At 42.5% G+C, this 21022-nt stretch overlaps 2 protein-coding genes across 2 annotated transcripts; one reads left to right on the top strand and one right to left on the bottom strand.

The window, feature by feature from the left end:
* Nucleotides 1–3325: 3325 nt before the first annotated feature.
* Nucleotides 3326–8151, bottom strand: LRRIQ4 (leucine rich repeats and IQ motif containing 4). Its single transcript, XM_009280561.2, is given in 7 exon segments — nt 3326–3541; nt 4565–4700; nt 4702–4759; nt 5480–5618; nt 5946–6119; nt 7047–7749; nt 7751–8151. Coding segments are annotated over 7 exon segments (1827 nt in total).
* Nucleotides 8152–9869: 1718 nt separating this feature from the next.
* Nucleotides 9870–19761, top strand: LRRC34 (leucine rich repeat containing 34). The gene is made up of 10 exons (XM_009280543.1): nt 9870–9985; nt 10896–11020; nt 11179–11243; nt 12023–12106; nt 13695–13823; nt 15596–15691; nt 17285–17439; nt 17531–17686; nt 19146–19272; nt 19558–19761. Exons 1-10 carry the CDS (start codon nt 9870–9872, stop codon nt 19759–19761), a joined length of 1257 nt encoding a protein of 418 aa, XP_009278818.1.
* The last annotated feature ends 1261 nt before the right edge of the window (nt 19762–21022 follow it).

The raw sequence follows: 21022 nt of genomic DNA, 5'->3' as shown, positions 1-21022 counted from the left end.
CCAAAACTTTTGCCTCTTTGTGAATGTATTAAAACTAAATAATTGTGAGATTTGGAAAGCATCCCCACAACTCGGGATTATGTATTAGTCCAGTAAGGAGAATACAGAAGGATCTGTTCTGCCTCTGCTCTGGCCCTTGATGCCATCTCATAGGGTAAATGACTCCTGTGTACAGAATAAGCATAAAATCAAGGTAAGAAACAGTTGATTGGTGTCTTTGCCGGTCTCAGGGGCAAGGGAAATGCTGTGGTAGGTTAAATCAGAGAGATGCCCTGCTACCTCAGCAAGGATTTTGGATACAGAGAAATCCATAAGCGTTCTGGTTAAGGCTATGCAAAGACTTCAGGATACTGCAGGGATGCTCCTTCTCATCCTGAGCTGTTTCAGCCTTACCCAGACTGGGCTTTCTGTATGGACCCTTTTATGACATGCAGCACAAAACCAAACTTCCAGATCTGAGAAGTCTGATCTAGAGCATATGAAAGCCAGTGGGAGTCCCTGCAGTGCCTTCATGCTTCCTGCATTCAGGATTAATCCATTAACCTTCACAACACCTTGTGACATAGACAGTGTTCTTATCCTTACCCTAAAGATGAAGGAAATAAGCAAAGTCTATTATTCAAAGCCACAGGGCAGCTTCTAGCTAAGAGCAAAGCACCCTGCTCTGTTCCGAAGACTTGTTAGAAAAAGGACCAACTTGGGACATGTAAGTGGCTCCTCCTTTTTTCATTTGATAATTTCTTATTTGGCATTTTATTGTATTTGCTTACACAGAGCCAAATTCTGGCATATTCACTCGTGTCATGGAGCATGTTAACCCACACGTGAGCTCAAAGACTGCAGTGGGATTATTCATTGGTAAGGTATTTTAGGAAGTAAAGATACTAGATCTGCCTACTGAGTGAGGAGTCTTAGAGAAATCCTGAGGCAGCTTGAGGGATAAAGTACTGCTCAATTAGCCCTGAGTATATCTACATGCTGCAGCAATCTCCTGGAGGAGAGGCACAATAGGATCATTCAGTGGCATTTTCCTAACTTGCTAGGACTCCTCTCAGCAAGTTCTCCCATGCAGGTGCAGGTCAATATTCAGCTTTCAGTCCGGGTGACCCTTCCAATTGGGGTCAGGGTTATAACCAGCAACTGACCGTGCTGTGCTGATACCTCTTGATCATTTAATCCATGATTTCATGTGAGGGTCTCTATGGACTTCCTGGTTCCAGTTTCAGTTCCACTTGAAAAGTGCACTTGGCTCCCCCAGCTCTGAGAAACATGAGATGAACTGGTGTGTCTTGGTCAGAGGTAGCAGGGAATTGCTGCAGTGTGGGATCAGTTATTTTCTAGAGAGATCCTCAACCTCTGAAATGAAGCAAAGAGCCCCTGTTTCATACAGGGCTAACAAGAGAGACTTTCAAGCAGTGACTCAAGCCAGGAGAGTTATTCTAATGTGGAAGTACCATCATCTCTGTTTAACAGCAGCACACCAACCTCTTCTCTTAATCACTTGCCTTCCTGTGACTTTCCTCCTCAAATCTGCCTTTGGTCCAACTGGGAAATTGATCCTTTACCTGTTCGGTGAGAATCTCTCTGAATCACTCCTTTCCCACTTGAACCTCTCTCTCTAATTCAGTAAAGTAGCTGGCCCGTGTTTAATGTCTGGTATCTGTTGTAATCTTACTGACTGAACTGGACTTCAGTGTTGGGGTTTCTCGCTTTGTCATAGTTGGGTTCCTCATTTTCAGCTCCAGAGCACAGTACGGACTCACTGCAAGCAACCTCTCCGCTTGCTGTTCACGATCCCCTTCTCAGTCCTTTGCCCTCTCGTGATTCTGTCATACCTGTTGTGCCACTAAAAAGCTTTTATTAAATCGCTTCCATTAAATGTCCTGTCTATCTGCCAATCTTCCTGGAAATCTCTCTCTTCCAGTGATTGCCTCCTCGGTAGTCTCTGAATCATCCTTCTCTCTGTTCCTCTTTGCCTTCACTTAGGGTGAAAAAATTTCATAAGACACCTCCACACAATCAAAACAGCATCAGTTACGTAGTAAAATGGAAAACCAAAACTGAGCCACCCCACTTTTCTGCACTACCAGCTCTCTCCGGCCAACAAGCATATTAATGAGATTTTCGGTATCAATTGATTCAAGAGCCAAACGGAAATAAGATCCGTACCCTGGATGCAGATGTAGCCGCAGCATTCAGAGAGCACTACCTGGAGGTGGAGCTCTGGGAAGAGCTGGGTGTCAGTGACCCTGCCTTCACCACCTCCTTCCGGATACCACCACCTTCTCTGAAGCAACTCAGACAAGGGGAGGGAGAGCAGGACTGTGGTTCCGACCAGCCAGTTAAACTAAATAAAGGGTTCTGCTCCCACCCACTCGTGCATTTTGGATCTGCACAGTGGCCGGTCCCAGTCCAGCTCTGTGCTTTAGGTATGCTGCAAATAAAACTCTGGAGGGGTTTAAGGCGTAACTGAGCAATACAGAATAAAAACTAGACAAGGATATCAGATGCCTAGGACAAACAGCTATCTGTAAAGTGCTGTGGAAAGACATGGTTGCATATAAATTTGGCATGCTAGAAGGAGTGTTTGTCATGGTTCTTTTGAATAACAAAGCTGTTATGATATGCCAGGACCCAGAATCATTGCAGAATATTGCATTCTGCAGACTCTCTGCTTTCAAATAAGCCTGTCATATGCAGACATTTTACAAACTGTCACCAAGCTATCTCAGAGATGAGCTATAACACTAAGGATTTGACAGCTTCAAAATACTGTAACTACAGATTGTCAAAACATCAGTGAACAGTTTTGTAAAAGTGTAGAAATACTTACAAAACAGCTTTTTACACCTCTGTAAGACAGGATGGTAATGCAGGTTCTGGTAGAAGTGCATATGTTCTGACTGGCTAGAATCCTCCTCCATATTTCCAAACAAGGTATTGATAATTTCTGAATGTAAAACTCATTAATTAACTGCTAGTAGGTGGGGCCACAAATATTGTTTCACTCTAGATATGGCTGTACCTCACTGACTGGAAAACAGATTTCTAAGAATTGCATGTAAAATACTTCGGGTTTCAGAACAAAGAACACTTAATTACACCAGATTCCTACAGATTAGATTAATTTCCAGTTAATCAGCTGCCTTTATGCTTTGAGACGACAGACATTCAGAATGAGACATCTCAAGAATATTTCAGAATCTGCCTGATTCAGCTGGAGTCAATGTTGACAAAAACACAAAAACAAACCTCAAAAAATCATCTGTTTTCATTGTAACGCTCACTGATTCAAATGCTTTAATACTGCTTGTCTCCTACTCACTTATCTCTTCTCACATTTGCCCTTCTTGTAAATGAAAAGAGCTCTGTGCAGTTTACTGCCCAAATATAACTTTTTGGCTTCTGATCCTTTTACAGGCTTCTCTTTTCCCTTTCCTTTTCCTTTCTTTTCCTTCTTTCTTTTTTTCGTTAAATTCTTAAGTGTCAGGAAAGTTCCAATCCCCTTTTGATTCATCAACCCATGCCACAAACTTTGGATCTGAAAAAGAGAGAAGAACAATCTGGTTACCTGGAGGAAAAGGGTAAAAGCAAACAGTCACGTGGAACAGTATTACTGGTGGATATTCTTGATGCAAAAAGCCAGGCAGATTCTGGTCTCCAGAAAACCCTTTTATTCTGTATTAGACTACACTGTTTGCAGCTAAGATAGACTGCCAGCCACCTGACTTTTCTTTTACTCTGTGTTATTTTTTTCAAGAGGAATTTCTTACCAGGGAGGACACTAACACTGTAGTCTTTTTGACCCTTTGATTAGAGTAGTAAATGACTATATCTAAATATCTTTAAATGTCACCTTTTACTTCAGAAGAACTGTTTGGGAGAAACACATCAGTTCATGAAGAAATTACAGACATTACAGAAAGAGAGGAATAATTTAGGTTCAGAAGAATCAAGGACTGAGGATTTGCCTTTCCTTCCTTCTTGCCCGGTATTTTTTCTGAGCAAATTAATTCCGTGGCCCACTGGTGATACAGACTGATGTTCTTTTGGGGAAAAAAACCAAACAAAAATACACAAAAAATTGTTTTGTGCAATGTGTTTGCACAATGGATCTTCAACTCTCTACAGTCAAAATACAGTCAGCAAGAGTGGAAAATGCCACCTGCAGTTACTTTCATCTATAAGCAATGCCTTGACTTAGAGGATCTGCCTTGGTTTTAGACACACTAACCATTCCGCTTCCACTGGACAAGAAACTAAGGAAAGCTCCATTGCAAGTTGTAAGGGCTGTTCTGTGCCTGCTGACTGTGACCCGGCGGGGCAGTGACAACCTTCTGCAATCTTTTTGAATGATGCCCAGTGCTGTATTGCCTGATGGTTCCCTATATCTTATCTTAACATGATCAGTGATAGAAGTACTGCTCTGCCATAGCTGATGCAAACTGTGGTTTAAGACATTTTTGATGTTGCATAGAGTGCCCTGTAGGTTGTTCCGCAAAGTATCTATTACTAAAAACACAGCTTTGTATGTATATTGTGGTGGCTTTCTTAACACCCCTACCTTTAAGTTCATGGCCTTTTTACGCCTTTTTTCCCCTAAGTATTCCCAGATGGCAGATGTCCCCTAGCAGCACACTTCAATCGGAGGGTCTGTAGTAGGGTTCCTATCCACAAGGACCAACTCCAGTTGCTGAAGAATCCAAATCCTCGGGCAGCTGGGACAGGTGATTGTTCTGAACGAGCAGTTTTTGCAAACCTGAACACACAAAAGCAAACAGCTGCAGCACAAAGAACAGGAATGATGGGGAGCATTCCTGCGTGCTCCCCATAAAGAGCACATGGATGAGGCACAAACAATTCAGTCTGTGCATGTAATGAATGTGTGTATTGAACATCTCATCAGAGCGTTTAAAATTCAAATTGTCTGCTCCCAAATATAGAAGGATGGGACTCAGGATCTCCTAGCAAAGCATTTACTTCACTAGATGAAGACTATTCACCTGGCAGCCAGGTGGCCAAATCCAGCTTTCAAAAGTCCTGCTAATTGGCACACCAACAGTGCTAGTGAACTAAGCCACACAGAAATGCAATCAACTGGGGAAGATGGAAAGACTGGGCTGGGGAGCACCCCCAGAGAGCAGGTTCCTCACCGCTCCCCTGGAGTCACTGGTGCTGACCCAGCGGGTCTTCTCACATCAGGGGGTCTGCTTGGAGCTGAGCTCTGGGAAACACACTTTTCCTTGGACTCCTGAGGTTGAGATGGGTCACAGGGCAGGACCTCCTGTCCACTTGGCTTGGGCACAGCGCTTCCCCCACCCTCCCAGTTCCTAACTTTTATCCTATTTGGCTCCCTTACAATTACAGGATGAGCCCTGAACGATGCACTGCATTCCTTCCTTCCCTTCTCCCCCTCCTTCTTCCAAAATACTTACTGGTACTTGTGTCCTTAAGGCCACAAACACAGACTATTTTTCACCTTGTATTTGGCATACAGAGTCTGGGAGCTGTTTGAGGAGATCGTTGCGACAGTCAAGTATTTTCAGGTGGATCAATGAGCCGATGGCTGCGGGCAGGTACTCCAGACAATTATTCTCCATATGCAGTTCTTTCAGATTCTGGAAAATACGTGTGCATAACTTCTAATAATTAAAGGATTTTTCCTTAGCTTGATTTTTAATCAATGTACAGAGAATATCAGTAAGTGCAGAAGTAAGGTTTATAAACTGACCTACCATTGGGATGACTACTAAACACAAAGAGACAACAAGAGTTTCAAACACTGAGTTTTGATATTATTCCTATTCTGACAGCCCTGGCCTGATGCTGCACCATGTACCTAAAGAGATTAGGAGAACCTTCAGCCCTGCATTTGGGAGCAGCTGAAGTCCACGGAAGTGCCATGCTGCAGCAGACCAAGATCTTCCCCCTTCTATTGCTCCTACCTGCAATTTGCTGATGTCTTCTGGCAGACTTGTGAATTTAATTCCTTTATCTTGTCCCGGGTATAATCTCTCTAATGACTCCAGGAGCAAGATTTCCTTTGGAAAGATACTGAATTAGTTTTCAGACAGGCTAAGGCATTTCAAATTTGTCAGTTCTTTCACCTCCACAGGTATCTAGACACAGTCATTAAAAAGATACATTATGTCAATTAAACAGTAATCTTTGGGATTTTGTTTTTAGGGAAAAATCTCCAAGAAAATGCTGTGGAGCTGCATTACTGTTGATGGATGAACACAGAATATTCTGCTCATTAATATAACATTATACCTCACAGTATGGTGGAAATTTTGGCAAAAAAATCCATGTTGTTTCCTCTGCTGGAAAGATTTCTTATGGGGCTAATTTTATTTCTTAGCAGAAACATTAGTCTGCTTCTTCATTTCCTTTGTATGCACAGTGCAGGGGAGAGTAATTTAAATGAATGAAATCTGAAAATGATTCTTTTGCATAAATTATTACTTCTTTAAATGTAACCTTCCAGAAGAAAATTGCACAAGTGAAAATCTCCTTGGAAAAGAAGCATTGCATTATATAAAAAGGAAGGTGTATTCTGAGCCCTAAAATTAGTATGTCCATGAAAACTGTTACACTTATAGTAGCACAGCTTTAGGGTACATAATTGTTCATTATCAAATGAACAGCAAATGTTAATGGTGTTAAAGGCATTAACAATATCACATCCATTTTTAAATTGCCCTCTGCTCTGTTTCAGTTTGTAACGTATTGATTCTACACAAATGTAGCTCTTATTTTCCAGTGTACACAGAAAAAGATGCAAAAAGACTGAAGCAGTCCCTCCAGTCAGTATTTCATCTTTATGAGTCAACACAAAGGTCAGTGTTTCCACATTCTTGCTTTTTTCTCCCTGCCTGAATCCTCAGATGTCAGTGATAATGAGTAACCCAGGCTCAGGCGCATACCAGGTGGAACATGCCTTCTCACTGTAGTAGGGAAAGGTGGCACTCAGTTGTAATGAAGAACTTAGATTTTGCAAAAGGGAGGTATCAATAAAATAAGAATGAAAACAAAGGAACAAATACCTCCTGTATCTGATTGCCATCTAGGGCCAATACTTCCAGATTTTTCATAGTACGTATTCCTTTAGGAATCTCATCAAAGCAATTTTCACTCAGATCTAGTATCCTGACACTAGTTAATCTGGTGAAGGACCTGGGTACGGTGCGCAGTCCGGTGTTCCTCAGATAAACACAGGAAAGGGATGGCCAGCAGCAGATCTGGTGTGGGAACTTCTTCAGGCTGTTAGCAGACAGTCTGAGTACTCTCATTTCAGTGAGATTCTTCAAACATAGGGGAAGCTTGTGCAGGAGATTATAAGACACATCCAGCACAGCCAGCTTCTGGCAGCGTTGCAGTGTAGGAGGACTGGAGGATAAGTTATTAAAAGCTAAAAATAGCTTAACTAAGTTTGTCAAAAAGCCTACCTCTTCTGGGATGAAACTGATTAGATTTTGTTCCAGATTGGTTATTTCTAAATTAGCAATATGACAAAGCTCCTTGGGAAAACTTTTAAATCTATTTTTCTGGAGGTAAATTTCCTTGAGTTTTGTCAGGTTCACTATTTCTTTAGGCAGACACTTGAGATTATTGTCAGGAAGGCCAAGCAGTTCAACACGATGGAGGTATTCACAGATCTGTACTGGGATTTTGTACAAGTTTGTTTTATAGAGCCTGAGCTGACGAAGGGACTGCAACTTGCTGCTAACTAGCAGCGAACTACAAGAGGGGATTGTTACTTAAATCTAAGCTCAGAAGACATTTCAGGTCCCCTAGTTCTTTGCATATGTCCTGTATGTGATTCTATTCCAAGTAGAGGACCTTCACGTGCCTCAGGTGATTGATGTCTCTGGAGATGCTTACAATCAGGTTCTTTTCCATGTGAGGCTCTTCCAGATATTCTAGACTCAAGACCCCCGTCGAGATGGTTCACAGTTGCTTGTTGGCTAAGTCAATGAAAAATATCCTGTCTGTGACACATGTAGGAGAAAGAGCTTCATTCTCTGGCACTTCATTCACTGGTATTTCTTGTGCAGTTTGATCATGGTCATCCTCAAAACCAACAGAGTCAGCTTTGGAGCAGTGAGTGCCCCCTGCACTGGCCTCCTGGCTCTGCTGAGACTCATCCATCTCTGCTCCTTATTTTTAATTTCAGAAGAGAACAAAATTAAAAATCCACAGTACTCAAAGACCTTTCTATGCTAAATAAATACTGGCAGAATTCAGCATTTAGGGACAGGTTCTAGACTCAGTTGTACCCCTGCAAAAAGCTGCCTGTGTTCATTGAGATCAAATCCTGTAGTACATACTGCAGGACCATATCTTTGAATCCCAGTGCATCCTGAAGTGCCCCAACAGCCAAATTCGGAGTGTGACCTTATGAAGTCAGGGGAGCTGGCCGAAGCAACCTCCTTGAGTCTTGAAGGTCTGTATTTACAAACACTGATTGAGATCTGTCTTCAGCTATGCTGATTGTAAAAATGGAAGAGCCCTATTGTAAAAAGGTGGCACCTTCTTCTGTAACACTTAGTGGTTTCTGAGCCAGACAGATGCCAGTGAATCTGATATTTGATAACCCTCGAAGTTGTACCGTTGCTGATAGCGAAAGAGCAAGAGGTGGGAAGGGGCGACTACCTGAGTGACCTCTGATGTCTGGACAGAAGAAACCTTTCAGCTGGCATTTAAGGAACAACAAGAGAGAAAGTGGAGGTCGAGAGGCAGCTGTCCATTGTCTCCCACCTGACGCCCTTTTCTCTGCTGCCGTAACCGCGCCGGGAGGACGTCACGTTTCCAGAGATGGGTGGTTTCCAGGTGCCACCGGGACAAGGAGGAAGAACTGAGTGACCACCATGGGGAGAGACCCATGCTGGGCTTCCCAGTCTAATTCACATGTTGCACGAGGGTATTTTCTTTTTTATTGGCTCTGAGTTCAGTACTCGGGTGTGAGCCCCACACACTGTGGGACAGGAGACCGAGCAATCCCAGCCCACCCCCTCCTGCGTATAAGGGCAGTAGTGAAGTCGGTAGAAGGATTTATTTGGTGGAAAGGTCCGGCACAGGCACCTTTGAAGTAGCTGCTAATCTGTGTAACCACGGAAATTTTTGCAAAGGCTCCTTGGAGACCACGGGCAGACCACTAAGTAAATCCTGCGGGGGCGAGCTGCTGAAACTCCCCTCCCCGCAGAGGCTGGGCACCACAGATGCGGCCAGGCCTCCACCGTGGGGAGGGCCCAGCACGGCACAGGGGTGGGGTGGCGGTGGGGCCTCCTGCCAGGGCTCTGGGCTGGGCCTGGCTACCTTCACCCGCTCCCTCTTGGTGGGGCCTGGGGCCTCCTGCCAGGGCTCTGGGCTGGGCCTGGCTAACTTCACCCGCCGGTGGGGGGCCTGGGAGGCCCTCCTTGGAAACAGGCTCCGTTACCAAACATTATTAACCTTGGAGCAGCCTGGCTCGGCCCTGGGGCAGAGCTCGCCCGTGGGCCCGTCACTGCGGGTTGACGTGGGGAGAGGGTGCAGGCGTTGATCGCTCAGGTAGGCCTGTGGAGGTTGGGAGCCCCACTGCTTTACAGGGAAAAAGGACCTCCCTATGAATATTAATTCTCTGTTAGCTCAGATCCTATGTGATGGCGGATCAGAAACACATCCACAAATCCACATTTTTTCCCCATGCTTTTCCTGTCTGTCTGTATCTATGTTATTCTTGTGTTGCATACCAAGAGTTGTAACCCTTTTCAGACCAAGCCCATTTTTATTGTTATGCAGAGCCCAGCACAACAGCGCTTGGGGCCATGGTGATGTTGCTAGGCTGCCATAACGATGCAGTAACACTTTGTTTTGTTTTCCAGCAGGTCATGTCAGTTCATCCAGATCTTCACCAGCACTATGTGCGGGCCTGCCAAAAGTTGGGCCAACCTGAAAACCCCTTCATTGCTCACGTGCTTCAAGAAGCCGATAAAAATGATAAAATGTAAGGAAATAACAAACAGTGTGTCTCAGATGCTTCTGAAAGCCTTAAACGAGATAGCAGGACAAGGAATTGAACAATGAGAAAGTTCATGCAGTTTCAGGCTTAAACACAAATCATATTTAGCATTTACTGCTGAAGTTCTGCTTTGACTCATCTTGACATCATCTTGGCAGAAGTTTGTAGCTATATATCCCTTCTGGGCAGCTTTACAAGCAGTGAAATTAAAAAAAAGTGAAAAATGTACAGGATGGTGCCTTTGTGTCCCTTAAAGAAGCCAAACCCAGTGTCTAGTCATCCTAACTCCCTTCCTTTTGTCTCGCTCCTGTTTAAAAAGGCTCAGCTGCATCTAGTTAGCTTCCAGCTGGTAATGCTTCCCTGAACCGTCTCTGAATCCTGCCAAAGTATTAGCCACCCAAATTCTCTCTCATTATATGGCTAGGTAGGGCTTCCTCTCATGGATGCTCCTGGGGTCAAAATTAATTGTCCTTTGGAGAGAAAACCTGAGAAAATACAACCTAGTGAAATGGTTTGTGTTAGGTTTTGATCCTGAGGGCAGGATAGAGTAAATAAAGGAAAGGGAACAAGTGAAAAGGAGATGATGAAGTAACCTCCAGGATAGTCTTTATTTCCATCTGCCTTCCCCTCATCTTGCTTCTTCCTGCTTTCTGTGCATGTGTGCTAAGCGTGGTCTTGCAGCTGTGCAGTGTCTTCAGAATATCAGAAAGGACAGTGCTGAGATACAGCTTGAATCATGTCGTCTGTCATGGCGTTACCAAAGGTAGCGGCAGCAGCTAACTGCATGCAAACACATCAGTGAGGGCAAGCATGGATACGCTTCCTATCTGGAGAGACAACTCATTTTTCTGTATCATTTTCCTTCTCCCCATGTGCTTACATTTTTATGTTACAGCAGATGGACAAAAGGGATCACATTAAAAATAGCTGGAAGTAATCATCTAGTGCCTGTGCAGAGAGTTACAGATGACGATCTTCAAGTTCTTGCCTCTGTCTTATGCAATACTGTTTTTGTCACAGGTAAGCTTTTTCCATATATGTTTGACATTGCTGTGCTAATATAAGAAAACATAAGCAGTCTTGATTTCAGCCTTAGTTCATCTTTATTTCTTTTTGTTTAGAGGTCAGTTAATTGTAGATACGCATCTGTCACATTCCTCATTCTTCATCTTTTTCAGGTTTGGATCTTAGGTGTAATGTATTGACTGATGCTGGAGCAAAGCACATGGCAACACTCCTCCAGGTGCCAAAATGATGTTTATCATTCAGCAACTTGTAATTTATTTGGCTATGATAATATTTATCTGTGGTAAACTGGAGACAAGAATGCAGTGGTTTGGCAAAATTCCATTCATTTCGACTGTCACATCCAAATCCATCCCACCAGAATCTCAGATTGTATTCTCTGGGGAGATTTTTAATTTCTGGTAGAAAACCGTCAGACGTTTGGCTGGGGTGTCATGAAGAAATAATGGTAGAATAAACTGTGGGGCTTTTAGGCTTACAGTCCAATTCAACAAAGGAGGTAATGGTAGTGTCAAGTGTGCCAGGGCCTTGGTTTTAGATACTTTATCATCTCTGTTATTAGTCTTTTTGTAGGTCTAAACGTAGGAAACTTTAATGCTGCCTTTCTGTCATTGTAAGCACCAGAATACAGATGGAAAACGGTGAGTTGCACTCAGTGCCTGTGTTTCTGGAGCTCAGGGAGGGCCATTAAGTTCACAAAATACCTGAAGGTCTATGTCTGAGCTTGACCACCTGCCTCATTTGGTCATGCTGAGCACGCGGGTTCCTAGGCGGCCTCTGTAAGCCCCATGAGGACATACACACTATGTTTTTCTGCCTTTCCATCATCATCTGACATACTTTGGCATTCTTTAACTACTTCTCCAAATCAGGGGCTGTCTGAAAGGCAGTGAAGGACAGAGGTTTTAAGTACGTGTATGATGCATCTCCTTTTTGAAATATGCAGGCATGCTCTGGAAAAAAGTCTCATTGCTTTCTGCTTTGTTTGTTCCTAAGGAAAACTCCGCTCTGCGGGACCTTAACCTGATGTTTAATGATATTGGCACAAGTGGAGCAGAGCTGATAGCGAGAGCACTCCACGTGAGTATTTGTCTGGGAGATTTAGACAATGGCATCTAGTTTGATATTTTTGCTTTTGATGAACTGTACTAGCTGTCCTGCCAACATCAGAGCTGGCTGAAAGGGCCCTCTGTCTCTAGTCCATTCAGCATTTTGCTGTATCACAGGGATTGATTGTTTTCCCAAGGCAGACTTCAGAAATCAGATTTCACACAGAATGGCACTGTGCTGCCATTAACACTTAATTATCACACCTATCACAGCTGGATTTTTCTGTGTGAAAAATGCTATGCTATGCTATAGGATATATAATGTCATCAGGTTTTTTCCTTTTTTTTTTTTTTAAAAATTGTATTGAATTTGCCTGTACTTGACCTTAATATTTGTCTTGATTCAAGATGTCTGAGATGTTTCCAAAACTTTGCCTTACAGCAGCAGCATAAAAACATGTTTGTTATTTTTAATGTGGTTTCCTAAGGAAATGAGGCTTGTGTGTAAGATTTGTTGTGTTTGTGAAATGAGGCTCACGTGAGCTCTTTCTTCCTCCTTCATAGTCTTTGAATTCTGAACTGATTTCGACTAAATTTGACAGGCCTCCAAAACGCTAAGGTTGTACAGTAGATTGTACAACACTGGGCTTGCAAGCAACCCCCAAAGCTATTTGTGCAGCCTCCCGGCCGCGATTGCTGGGTTTGCTGGGCGGGTGGGCGGCGGGACCTGACCAGCCAGGCAGCCCCTTGGCTGCGTGGGCTCCTGCTGCCAGGCCAGGCAGGGGGGATCCAGGGGTGAAGGGGGTGTGTTATTGAGGGAGGGAGAGGGAAGGAGATGCTGTAGTGAGGTACCACAGCAGGGGAAGGGGTACTGGGGACATGTGGAAGACATAAAAGCCGTATGAAACCAGGCTCACAGAACTACTTGTTTTGTAATCACTTAATCAATCATAATCTCTGGTAATGAATGCTTACGGTGGTACTGAGGAATTAAAAATACAAAACTACTCTGCATTGCATTTAGGGCTTTAACAGTGAATAGATATTTCATATCCATTGAAATTCTGTGGAGGGTGAGGGGAAAGATGCTGGCTTTTCTAGACCTCTGATCAGAACTTTATATTGCCAGTGAAGTCTCCAGTCCAGCAAAGACTTACACGCTGGTTTGACTCTGCACCAAGTAGTCCTTCCGAAGGTGACTGGCTTCACTGAGCTTTGACTGGTCATGTGATTTAAAAGATCATGAAAAATAATGCAAATTATATTATTGTTTAAAATACACTTACTAGATTTAAATCGGTTTTGATATCATTTCCGTTTCAGCTGCCAATTTAGGCAGAAATATCTGCCTGGATTATTTTCATGAGTCTGCAATTTGTGAACTTGGGAGAAACAAAAGTTTTCAAATACTCAAGTTTTGCTTCCAGACTCTCACGTGTTTGATTCCACTGTGGGGAGCTTGAGCCAACTGCTTAGTCAGTGTTATCACTTAGAAACAATTCTTCTGGAGGGATGTTTTGTCTTTGAGTGACAACCAGAAGGACTCACAGGAAAAAGAACAGTGTTGTTTTTCAGGCCATTTAAAAGGAATTGATTTTTTTTATTATTATTTTGTCTAGAGGAATGAAACTCTTGTGTATTTGAGAATGACTGGAAACAAAATAGGAAACAAAGGTGGGATGTTCTTTGCTTCAATGCTACAAATTAATTCAACCTTAGAGAAGCTGGATCTTGGAGACTGTGATATGGTGAGTAATCCAGTAAAATTATCAGCAATGACATAAGTCTTTCAAGGGTATTATAAAGGTCCTGCAGTGCTTAGTTAGGGGGAAATGCCGTCTGTTGTCATTGATTTTACATTTTGTGATAGCTGGAGGTAACACAATATATAATATTGCAATGCGTACTTGGAAAGACATGTTGCATAAAACACCTGTGAAGTCATAACTGATGATATATTAGAGCCACTAGAGCCCTGGGAATTCAGGTGCTTGCCTTTCACATTTTCCAAGGTTTGTTTCTGCTGTTCATTTTTGTTATGCTGTCTAAGTAAGTCCTGTGTAATTCATGTTGAAGAAAGGACTTCTTATTCCCTGGAGGTTCTTTTCCTTCTGAAGTGTGCAGTGCTATAACGCCTGAAAGTCACTCAGTTCCATAGCTCTGTTGCTCCTATCAGAGCTCGATCCATAAAGGACATAGGCACAAGAGTGCTGAATTGAGTAGAAAGGCGCCCAATTTGACCTTAGATAACTTGCCGCCTCCTAGACTTGGGCGCTGAGACTTCTTACGCAGTGCACAGGGGAAATCGGGAGGGTAGAAATGGGTCAATACACTAAGCAGGGTGCTTCCCACTCCAGCCAGTAAAAAACCTGTGGATGGCTTTTAAAAACCTGTGGGGTACAGCAGGAGGTAGCAATTGGAGCTGTGAACCTCCTCCCAGTGCAAGGTCCCAGCACCTGACTGATGGTGTGTCCTTGTGTGGTCACATCAGAGGGGCCGGAAGGTGGAAGTGGTTCTTCTCCCTGCCTGGGAGAATTTGGTCCTGTATCTTGCCCTCCGGGAGAATGCTCTAACCAAGCTAGAAGTGAAATGAAGATGGGCCACTCTCAGCCTTCCTGTTAAGAGTGTTCATCTTTTCAGGAGATAATGAAGTGTATGTTGGGCAGAAGGAGTAAGTTTGACTGTAACCTGACAGTTATGAGTGTCACCTGGAGGCAGGGAGAGAGCTGGGGTGAGATGAAAATTTTATTATATTTGTTTCCCGGAATTACAGAATTGCTCCTAAACTAGAGGGGGAATACTTCTCAGAAACGGTGAAGGGTGTTATGAAAACATAAACAAGGGAAATGTAGCCAGTGTAGGATTTATTTGAAAGCTTAGTATGTTTATGCTTGGTAGGGAGTTGATAGAAAACTGATTTAAAATGAAATAGCTTTGGGTGTAGACCAGCCTAATTGGAAAATAACGTAAATATAAATTAGTGAGCAAACGAGAAGGGAATACAAAAATCTGAACTGGCCTGTATTCTAGACTCTCACTACTCTGTACCACATTATTTCACATTTAGTATGAATTTACCTAGTGGATAAATGTTACCGAAGACTTTTACCAAAGACCTTAGGGAACACACACAAGCTGGTTTTAATTCATAAATCAGGACAACCAAAATACAGGATCAATTAAATGGACAAGTATCTTTGAGATGCATTATTCTTGCTTTTTATTTTCTGAGTTGCCAAATTTCATGGCCATTTGTACTTCTTAGCCTAATTCCACTCTATTATTGCACAGGGAGTTGGCATTGGTATTATCAGAAAATACATGGGGTCTGTAAGCACTTGCCTGCTGCACTTGCATCACTCCAGAGTACATGGAGGCAGAAATAATAGTATTTCCAATCTGAGCCCATTTGATGTCTTTGATCTTCTGACAATCGATTCTAAGAAGTCATGGTAATTTGGTAGCTTGATCTAGACGTTGGACAGGTTTCTCTAAAGAGTTTATTTATTTTCATTTCCAGGGTACGCAGTGTCTAATAGCAATAGCAACAGCCCTGACTCAGAACAAATCAGTTAAAGCAATAAACCTAAATCGTCCTTTACTATACAGCCAAGAGGTATGTAAGTAGACTGTAGTGTCAGCTCGGTCAAAGAGAGAAGCATAAGTCAGTACTGATGTATTATGGACAGCTGAACTACACGGCGCTCTGGGTTTCCTTACGAAGTGAAGTAAATGGTTGCAGAAATACTCTTTTCCTCTTTCTGTGCCGAGTTTTGTGCAGTCACAGGCTGCCCCGGTTTAACTAGAAGGTTAATTTTTAAAAAATTTCTTTCTTGGTACATATGCATTTGTTAAATAATGGGCTAATGGAGAGGGCTTGGTATTGGAGAACCAAGTATTCCTTCTGCTGTTACAACACAGAGAGTTTTATGCGTCGTTCAGCAAACTGAGGGAGAAATGCTGTTTAGCAGGAAATGAGGGGAAGAACAAAAGACTGCTGTTTATCCGAGCAGTGCAATACATGGGCAATTGCCAGAGCCCGCAGCCTAAAGAAGAAAGGCACACTTCAACAATATGCCATATTCACTGGGCTGTGTGGTTTTGTTGTTTCACTATGTGAACTTGAAGCATGAATTTAACAAGTGAATGAACCTCGTTAATGTAAAACCTATGATGCATTTGTTAGCCAAAAAAAAGACACAAACCCTCCAAAACAATTGAGCACCGAAAAGAGAACCTGCAAGGCAGTGTTTGCTGGGGGCAGCACCACAGGCCACTGGATGTGCACAGGCACACAGAGCTGTGGGGCTTTTGCTTGCAGGCATGCAGCTTCTGCGCATCATCGCCCTGCTGAAGTCTTGGCTATAGAGCTGGTTGCAGTGGTGGTTTCACCAGCCTGGCAGCTGTTGTCAGATGTCTGTGATAGGTACAGTGTTTTCCTGATGGCAGGATAATGAAATTAAACTGTCACGAAGGCCAGATCTTCCTAAATTCCCAAAGGTGAATTTAACAGTTTAAACAGATTTTAGTTGTTTCTTTTCCACTAAGACAGGGCTTGATCTGCCTAAACCCAGTTTTAGAAATAAATTTAAACTACTGCTCTTGAAAATATGGGCCATTAAGGGCCTGGTTTGTATCCGTGGGAGACTCTTTGCCATTGTTCCCACCTTCAACTCTATCATTTTCTGAGGCCTCTGGGTTGCTGCCTTATTTTTGACTCACAGTATTCACTCAGTTATTTCCTTAACTAAACGTGACAACTTCAAAATGAACTTACTTTGTGTTACAGTGACAGGATGTATTTTTTCCCATAGCAATCCTGTTTCTTTTTATAAAATAATAGATTAGTGTCATGACAAAATATTTTAACGTTAGTGAAGACTGACTCAAACATTCAGTTTTTTAAGAGCAATGACTGGGAGGGAAACTGATTAGACAATGATTCAAACATTGATGCTCCTGATATTTGCAGGGATGTATCTAGTACTGTCAATCTGCAAAGATATTTCTGGTATTTTTCATTTTTTTACGTTCAGCATTATCATAACATATTGTTTCCTGGCTATTTTTAATACCAAGCTGCAATATACAAAATAGGACACTACTGACAACCAAATCTTGCTGTTAGTTGCGCATCTCCCTTTTACTGAAGCAAGACCATATCTTATCCTAAAGTACAGCTTAATAAAAACTGAGTGTATGTTTTTAGGAAGAGACCACAGTTCATGTAGCTCTGATGTTGAAAAATAACTCTTCTCTTGTGGAACTACATTTGTGCAAGCACGAAATGAAAAATTTTGGTGTAGAGCGACTGTGTGAGGCATTGTATGAAAACTCCAGCCTGAGATACCTTGATCTTAGCTGGTAAGAGTTATTACGTGACATCGCCCTGACTAACATTAGACACTCATTTTCTTAGCACCCTTTTAAAAAAATGTGTGCATCTCTCTTTCAGTAATAAAATAACCTGTGATGGTGTAAAATTTTTGGGAGAACTACTAAAACGGAACCAAACCCTGGAAATCCTAGACCTTAGTGCAAACCGAATAGAAGATGATGGAGCCATCTACCTGAGTGAAGCCTTGGCTTTGTACAACAGGATTCTTCAGGCGTTAGTATTTACGTAACTTCCCCAGAGACTGCAGGTGTAACGATTCAGAGTATAAGAAGCTCGCACTTTGCAGTGGCTGAACTGACAGCAAAACCGTGTGCTTTCATGTTACCGATCAGATTAGAAGTCAGGAGGTTCCAAACTTCTTAGTCCATTTTTCTTTCTCAGGAAAAAAAATGTGAATGATGGATTGGGTGGGATTCCTTTGCCTAAGCATAGGCGTCTCCCACCATTGGAGATGCCGCAAGACCTGTGAGACATCCTAGGGCGCTGGCAGGTGGCCCACAGGTCCTTTCAGAGCCCAGCAGCTTGGAGACCAGGCAGGTCAGATGGCACAGGAGGCCTGTGTTTGGGTAACTGAAGTAAGTCCCCTGTAGCTTCACGTGAGCTAAAGGAGTCAAACACTAGGCTAAGAAATGACATTCAATCCCACGTGCTAATGCCTCGTGTTCACCTTCCTGCACCGCCAGGCCTACCCGTAACTCATTTTATCCCCTTTTCCTCGTACTTCCTTTTTTTCATCTTGTAACCATTGCTGTGTGGCCTGACATATGCTTATTCTTCTTTTTCAGGGTTTTTTGGGGTTGACGCTTAGATCAGTTTTGTAGTGGTTCATCTTACATGTGATTCACAGCTTTTACAGTCATTCTAAGGAGGGGGGAAGGCAATTAGATCTTATTCGTTCTTTTTGCATCTTTAAAGCATCGGTCCCTGTGGTGCACAAACGAAAACAAACCGAGAGCTGTACATCTTCAGAATTTTAAGATAATCAGATTCCATGCAGGGATAAGGCACTATATTTGTTGATTCTGATCTTCAACACTTAAGAAAATCCTCTGTTTAAGTTAGCTTCTGTGTGAACCCAAAAGAGCTGTAATCTCTCCATCAGGGTGTATTTTGTAGCCCGCATTAAACCGTGCGCCGGCAGGATGTAAAAGCTGATCAAAGGTGTTACCTGAAGCCATTAGGTTTAAGTAGCAGACTGAAGAGGTGGCGGCTGCTAGGTGCCTCTGAAAGCCTTCCAGGTTCACTAATATAAAAATAACTGCCACTGCTCAAGATCAAAGCTTAGCCTGGATAAGTGCCAAGGCTTGGGCTTCAAAGCAGACTAGAGATGAGACCTGGCCACCACACAGTAAGTCACCGACATTGAAGAACTAAATGGTGAACAACCTGGCTGCACGAGTCATGAAAATGCCTTGCGAAATAGTACAAGTCCGTAGTCCAAACTGCCTTTAGCAACCTGAAGAAGATTTTATAGTACGACTGGGCTTGATACAAATGAATAATTACATTATTAATAACAAATATAACATTTCAATATACATACAATATATGATATATAACAATATATAATGATAAATAAGAATAAATCATAGTTAAACTCTTAGTTTTAACTAAGAGATGGGAATTCAGTGGTTTGGCACACATTTGCGTAACTATTTTCTCTGTTTATTAGGTTGTCAGTAGTAAGCAACAATTTAAGTGGCAAAGGACTTGTAGCTCTTTCAGATGCAATGAAAACAAACATGGACCTTTCCTATATTTACATTTGGGGGAACAAATTTGATGAAGCCACCTGTATGGTAAGTGTTTGCTTCTGAACTCTTCTAAGAGAGTTGTTTTTTGTTTGTTCTAATTTGTTTTTACAATCCTTGGGAAGACTACAGCAATTCGTGAGCAAGATACCTGATTTACTCTGGTTTTTTTTAAAAATAATTATAATACGGTGGTGCTGTAATGAGACTCACTGAACATCAGCAGCATACTGAAATGATCAAGTACTTGCCTATTGTGTGTTTTCTTCTAGAGCCTTCACTGCAGTCAAAGCGGAATATTCTATGTCAGATTCTTGTTCTTACTCATTTCAGGCATTTTCAGAATTAATTCAGACAGGCCGCTTGAAACCTAACTGTACGGACGTGGAACCGTATGAAGTGGATGGGCATGTTCACCTTGCAGAGCTCTCCCATGGCCTTAAGAAGCATTACTACTGGACACCAAGTTGTGGGGAGGTGACGAACAAAGATGCTAATGCCAGTCTGGCAATTGCAGCGGTTTCAGAATACTTGTGAGTGAGGTAGCAGCTGGATGCGCTCCATAAGCTTGAAGTTTTCCTATCTTGTTTCTAGTAAAATAGATTACATCAGTATCAAACTTGCTGCATGTTGTTTCTTCAGGGTCTTTACTCTAGAAGGAATCTAAAAACACTTGAAGTAGCATTAGAGATAAAATATTGAACCAGTGATCTTAAAATTTGTTGCTAAAAATGCCCAAGCTATTAAAAGCCTATTAGTATGAAAATGCTTGAATTTTGCAGCAGTCGTTTCTATTGCACACTATCATCTCCTTCGCCTTACCATGATTAGCTGTAGTTCCAGGGTTCCCAGGTGATAGATGAATTTAGTGAACTAACATGCTAAGAGGAAAACATTTTCACCACCGCACAGTGCACTAAGAGTGACACTAGGTATTCTTAGCAGTAACAGGGAGTAGAACAGTCACTGATGAGAGGCATGTGAAGAGTTCAGACTGCAGCAGTGCAGATGCATGAATTGAACTCCTAGCAGCTGAACTACTCCGCTCTATTCAGGAGACCCTCTCAGATCAGGATTTTTATCAAGTGCTTCTTATTTTAAAAAGATGCAGGGGCTGGTTCAGAACAGCAGCAGAGCCTATGGATAGGGTATCATGACCACAGGGTCCTCTTCCACAGGGCAGCTGCAGAGGAAGAGCTGTCCTTGCCCTTCCTGGGCTGTGGTCTCTGCAGTCAGGTTTCCACATAGCAGGGAGAACCCACAGGTAATGTTATTGCATCTCTGCAGGCTGGAGTACAGCCAGGCGGATCAAACTGACAAAAACTTACACCCGGGACTGCCGCTGGGGAGCAGCTTTGCTTGACAGCAAATCAGATATGGTGTAGAACAAGGTTCCTGTTGAAGCAGAGAGAGGTTTGGGTAAACCCATTTGTTGCTACTGTGCTCTATATACCCTCGCCTTTTACTTAGCAATGGCATGCTTTTGATATTTATCCAAGAGTGACTTTTTTTTTTTTAACCAAGTTAAACAAACTTAAGCAAACTTAAGCGTTAAGCCACTATAATGCTGGAACTTTAAAGCTAGTGAACCTAGTTTACTGGTATATAAATGGTATTTTGATGAACTTGCAGCATGGACTTGTTTCTTGTACTACAAATGAAAAACACCAAACTTGGTTTCATTATTTCTTCCTGTCTCTTGAAAACTGTTTAGAAAGATTTATATTATAGCCATGTGGCAACTCCTACACATGAATAAGACAACATACGCGTATAATGGTAGTCAAAAATTGTTTTA

This window comes from Aptenodytes forsteri, unplaced genomic scaffold (genome assembly GCF_000699145.1).
Source record: "Aptenodytes forsteri isolate BGI_AS27 unplaced genomic scaffold, ASM69914v1 Scaffold179, whole genome shotgun sequence".
NCBI lineage: Eukaryota > Metazoa > Chordata > Aves > Sphenisciformes > Spheniscidae > Aptenodytes > Aptenodytes forsteri.
The sequence above is the reverse complement of the archived record's forward strand: the minus strand, read 5'-3'. Positions and strand labels throughout refer to the sequence as shown.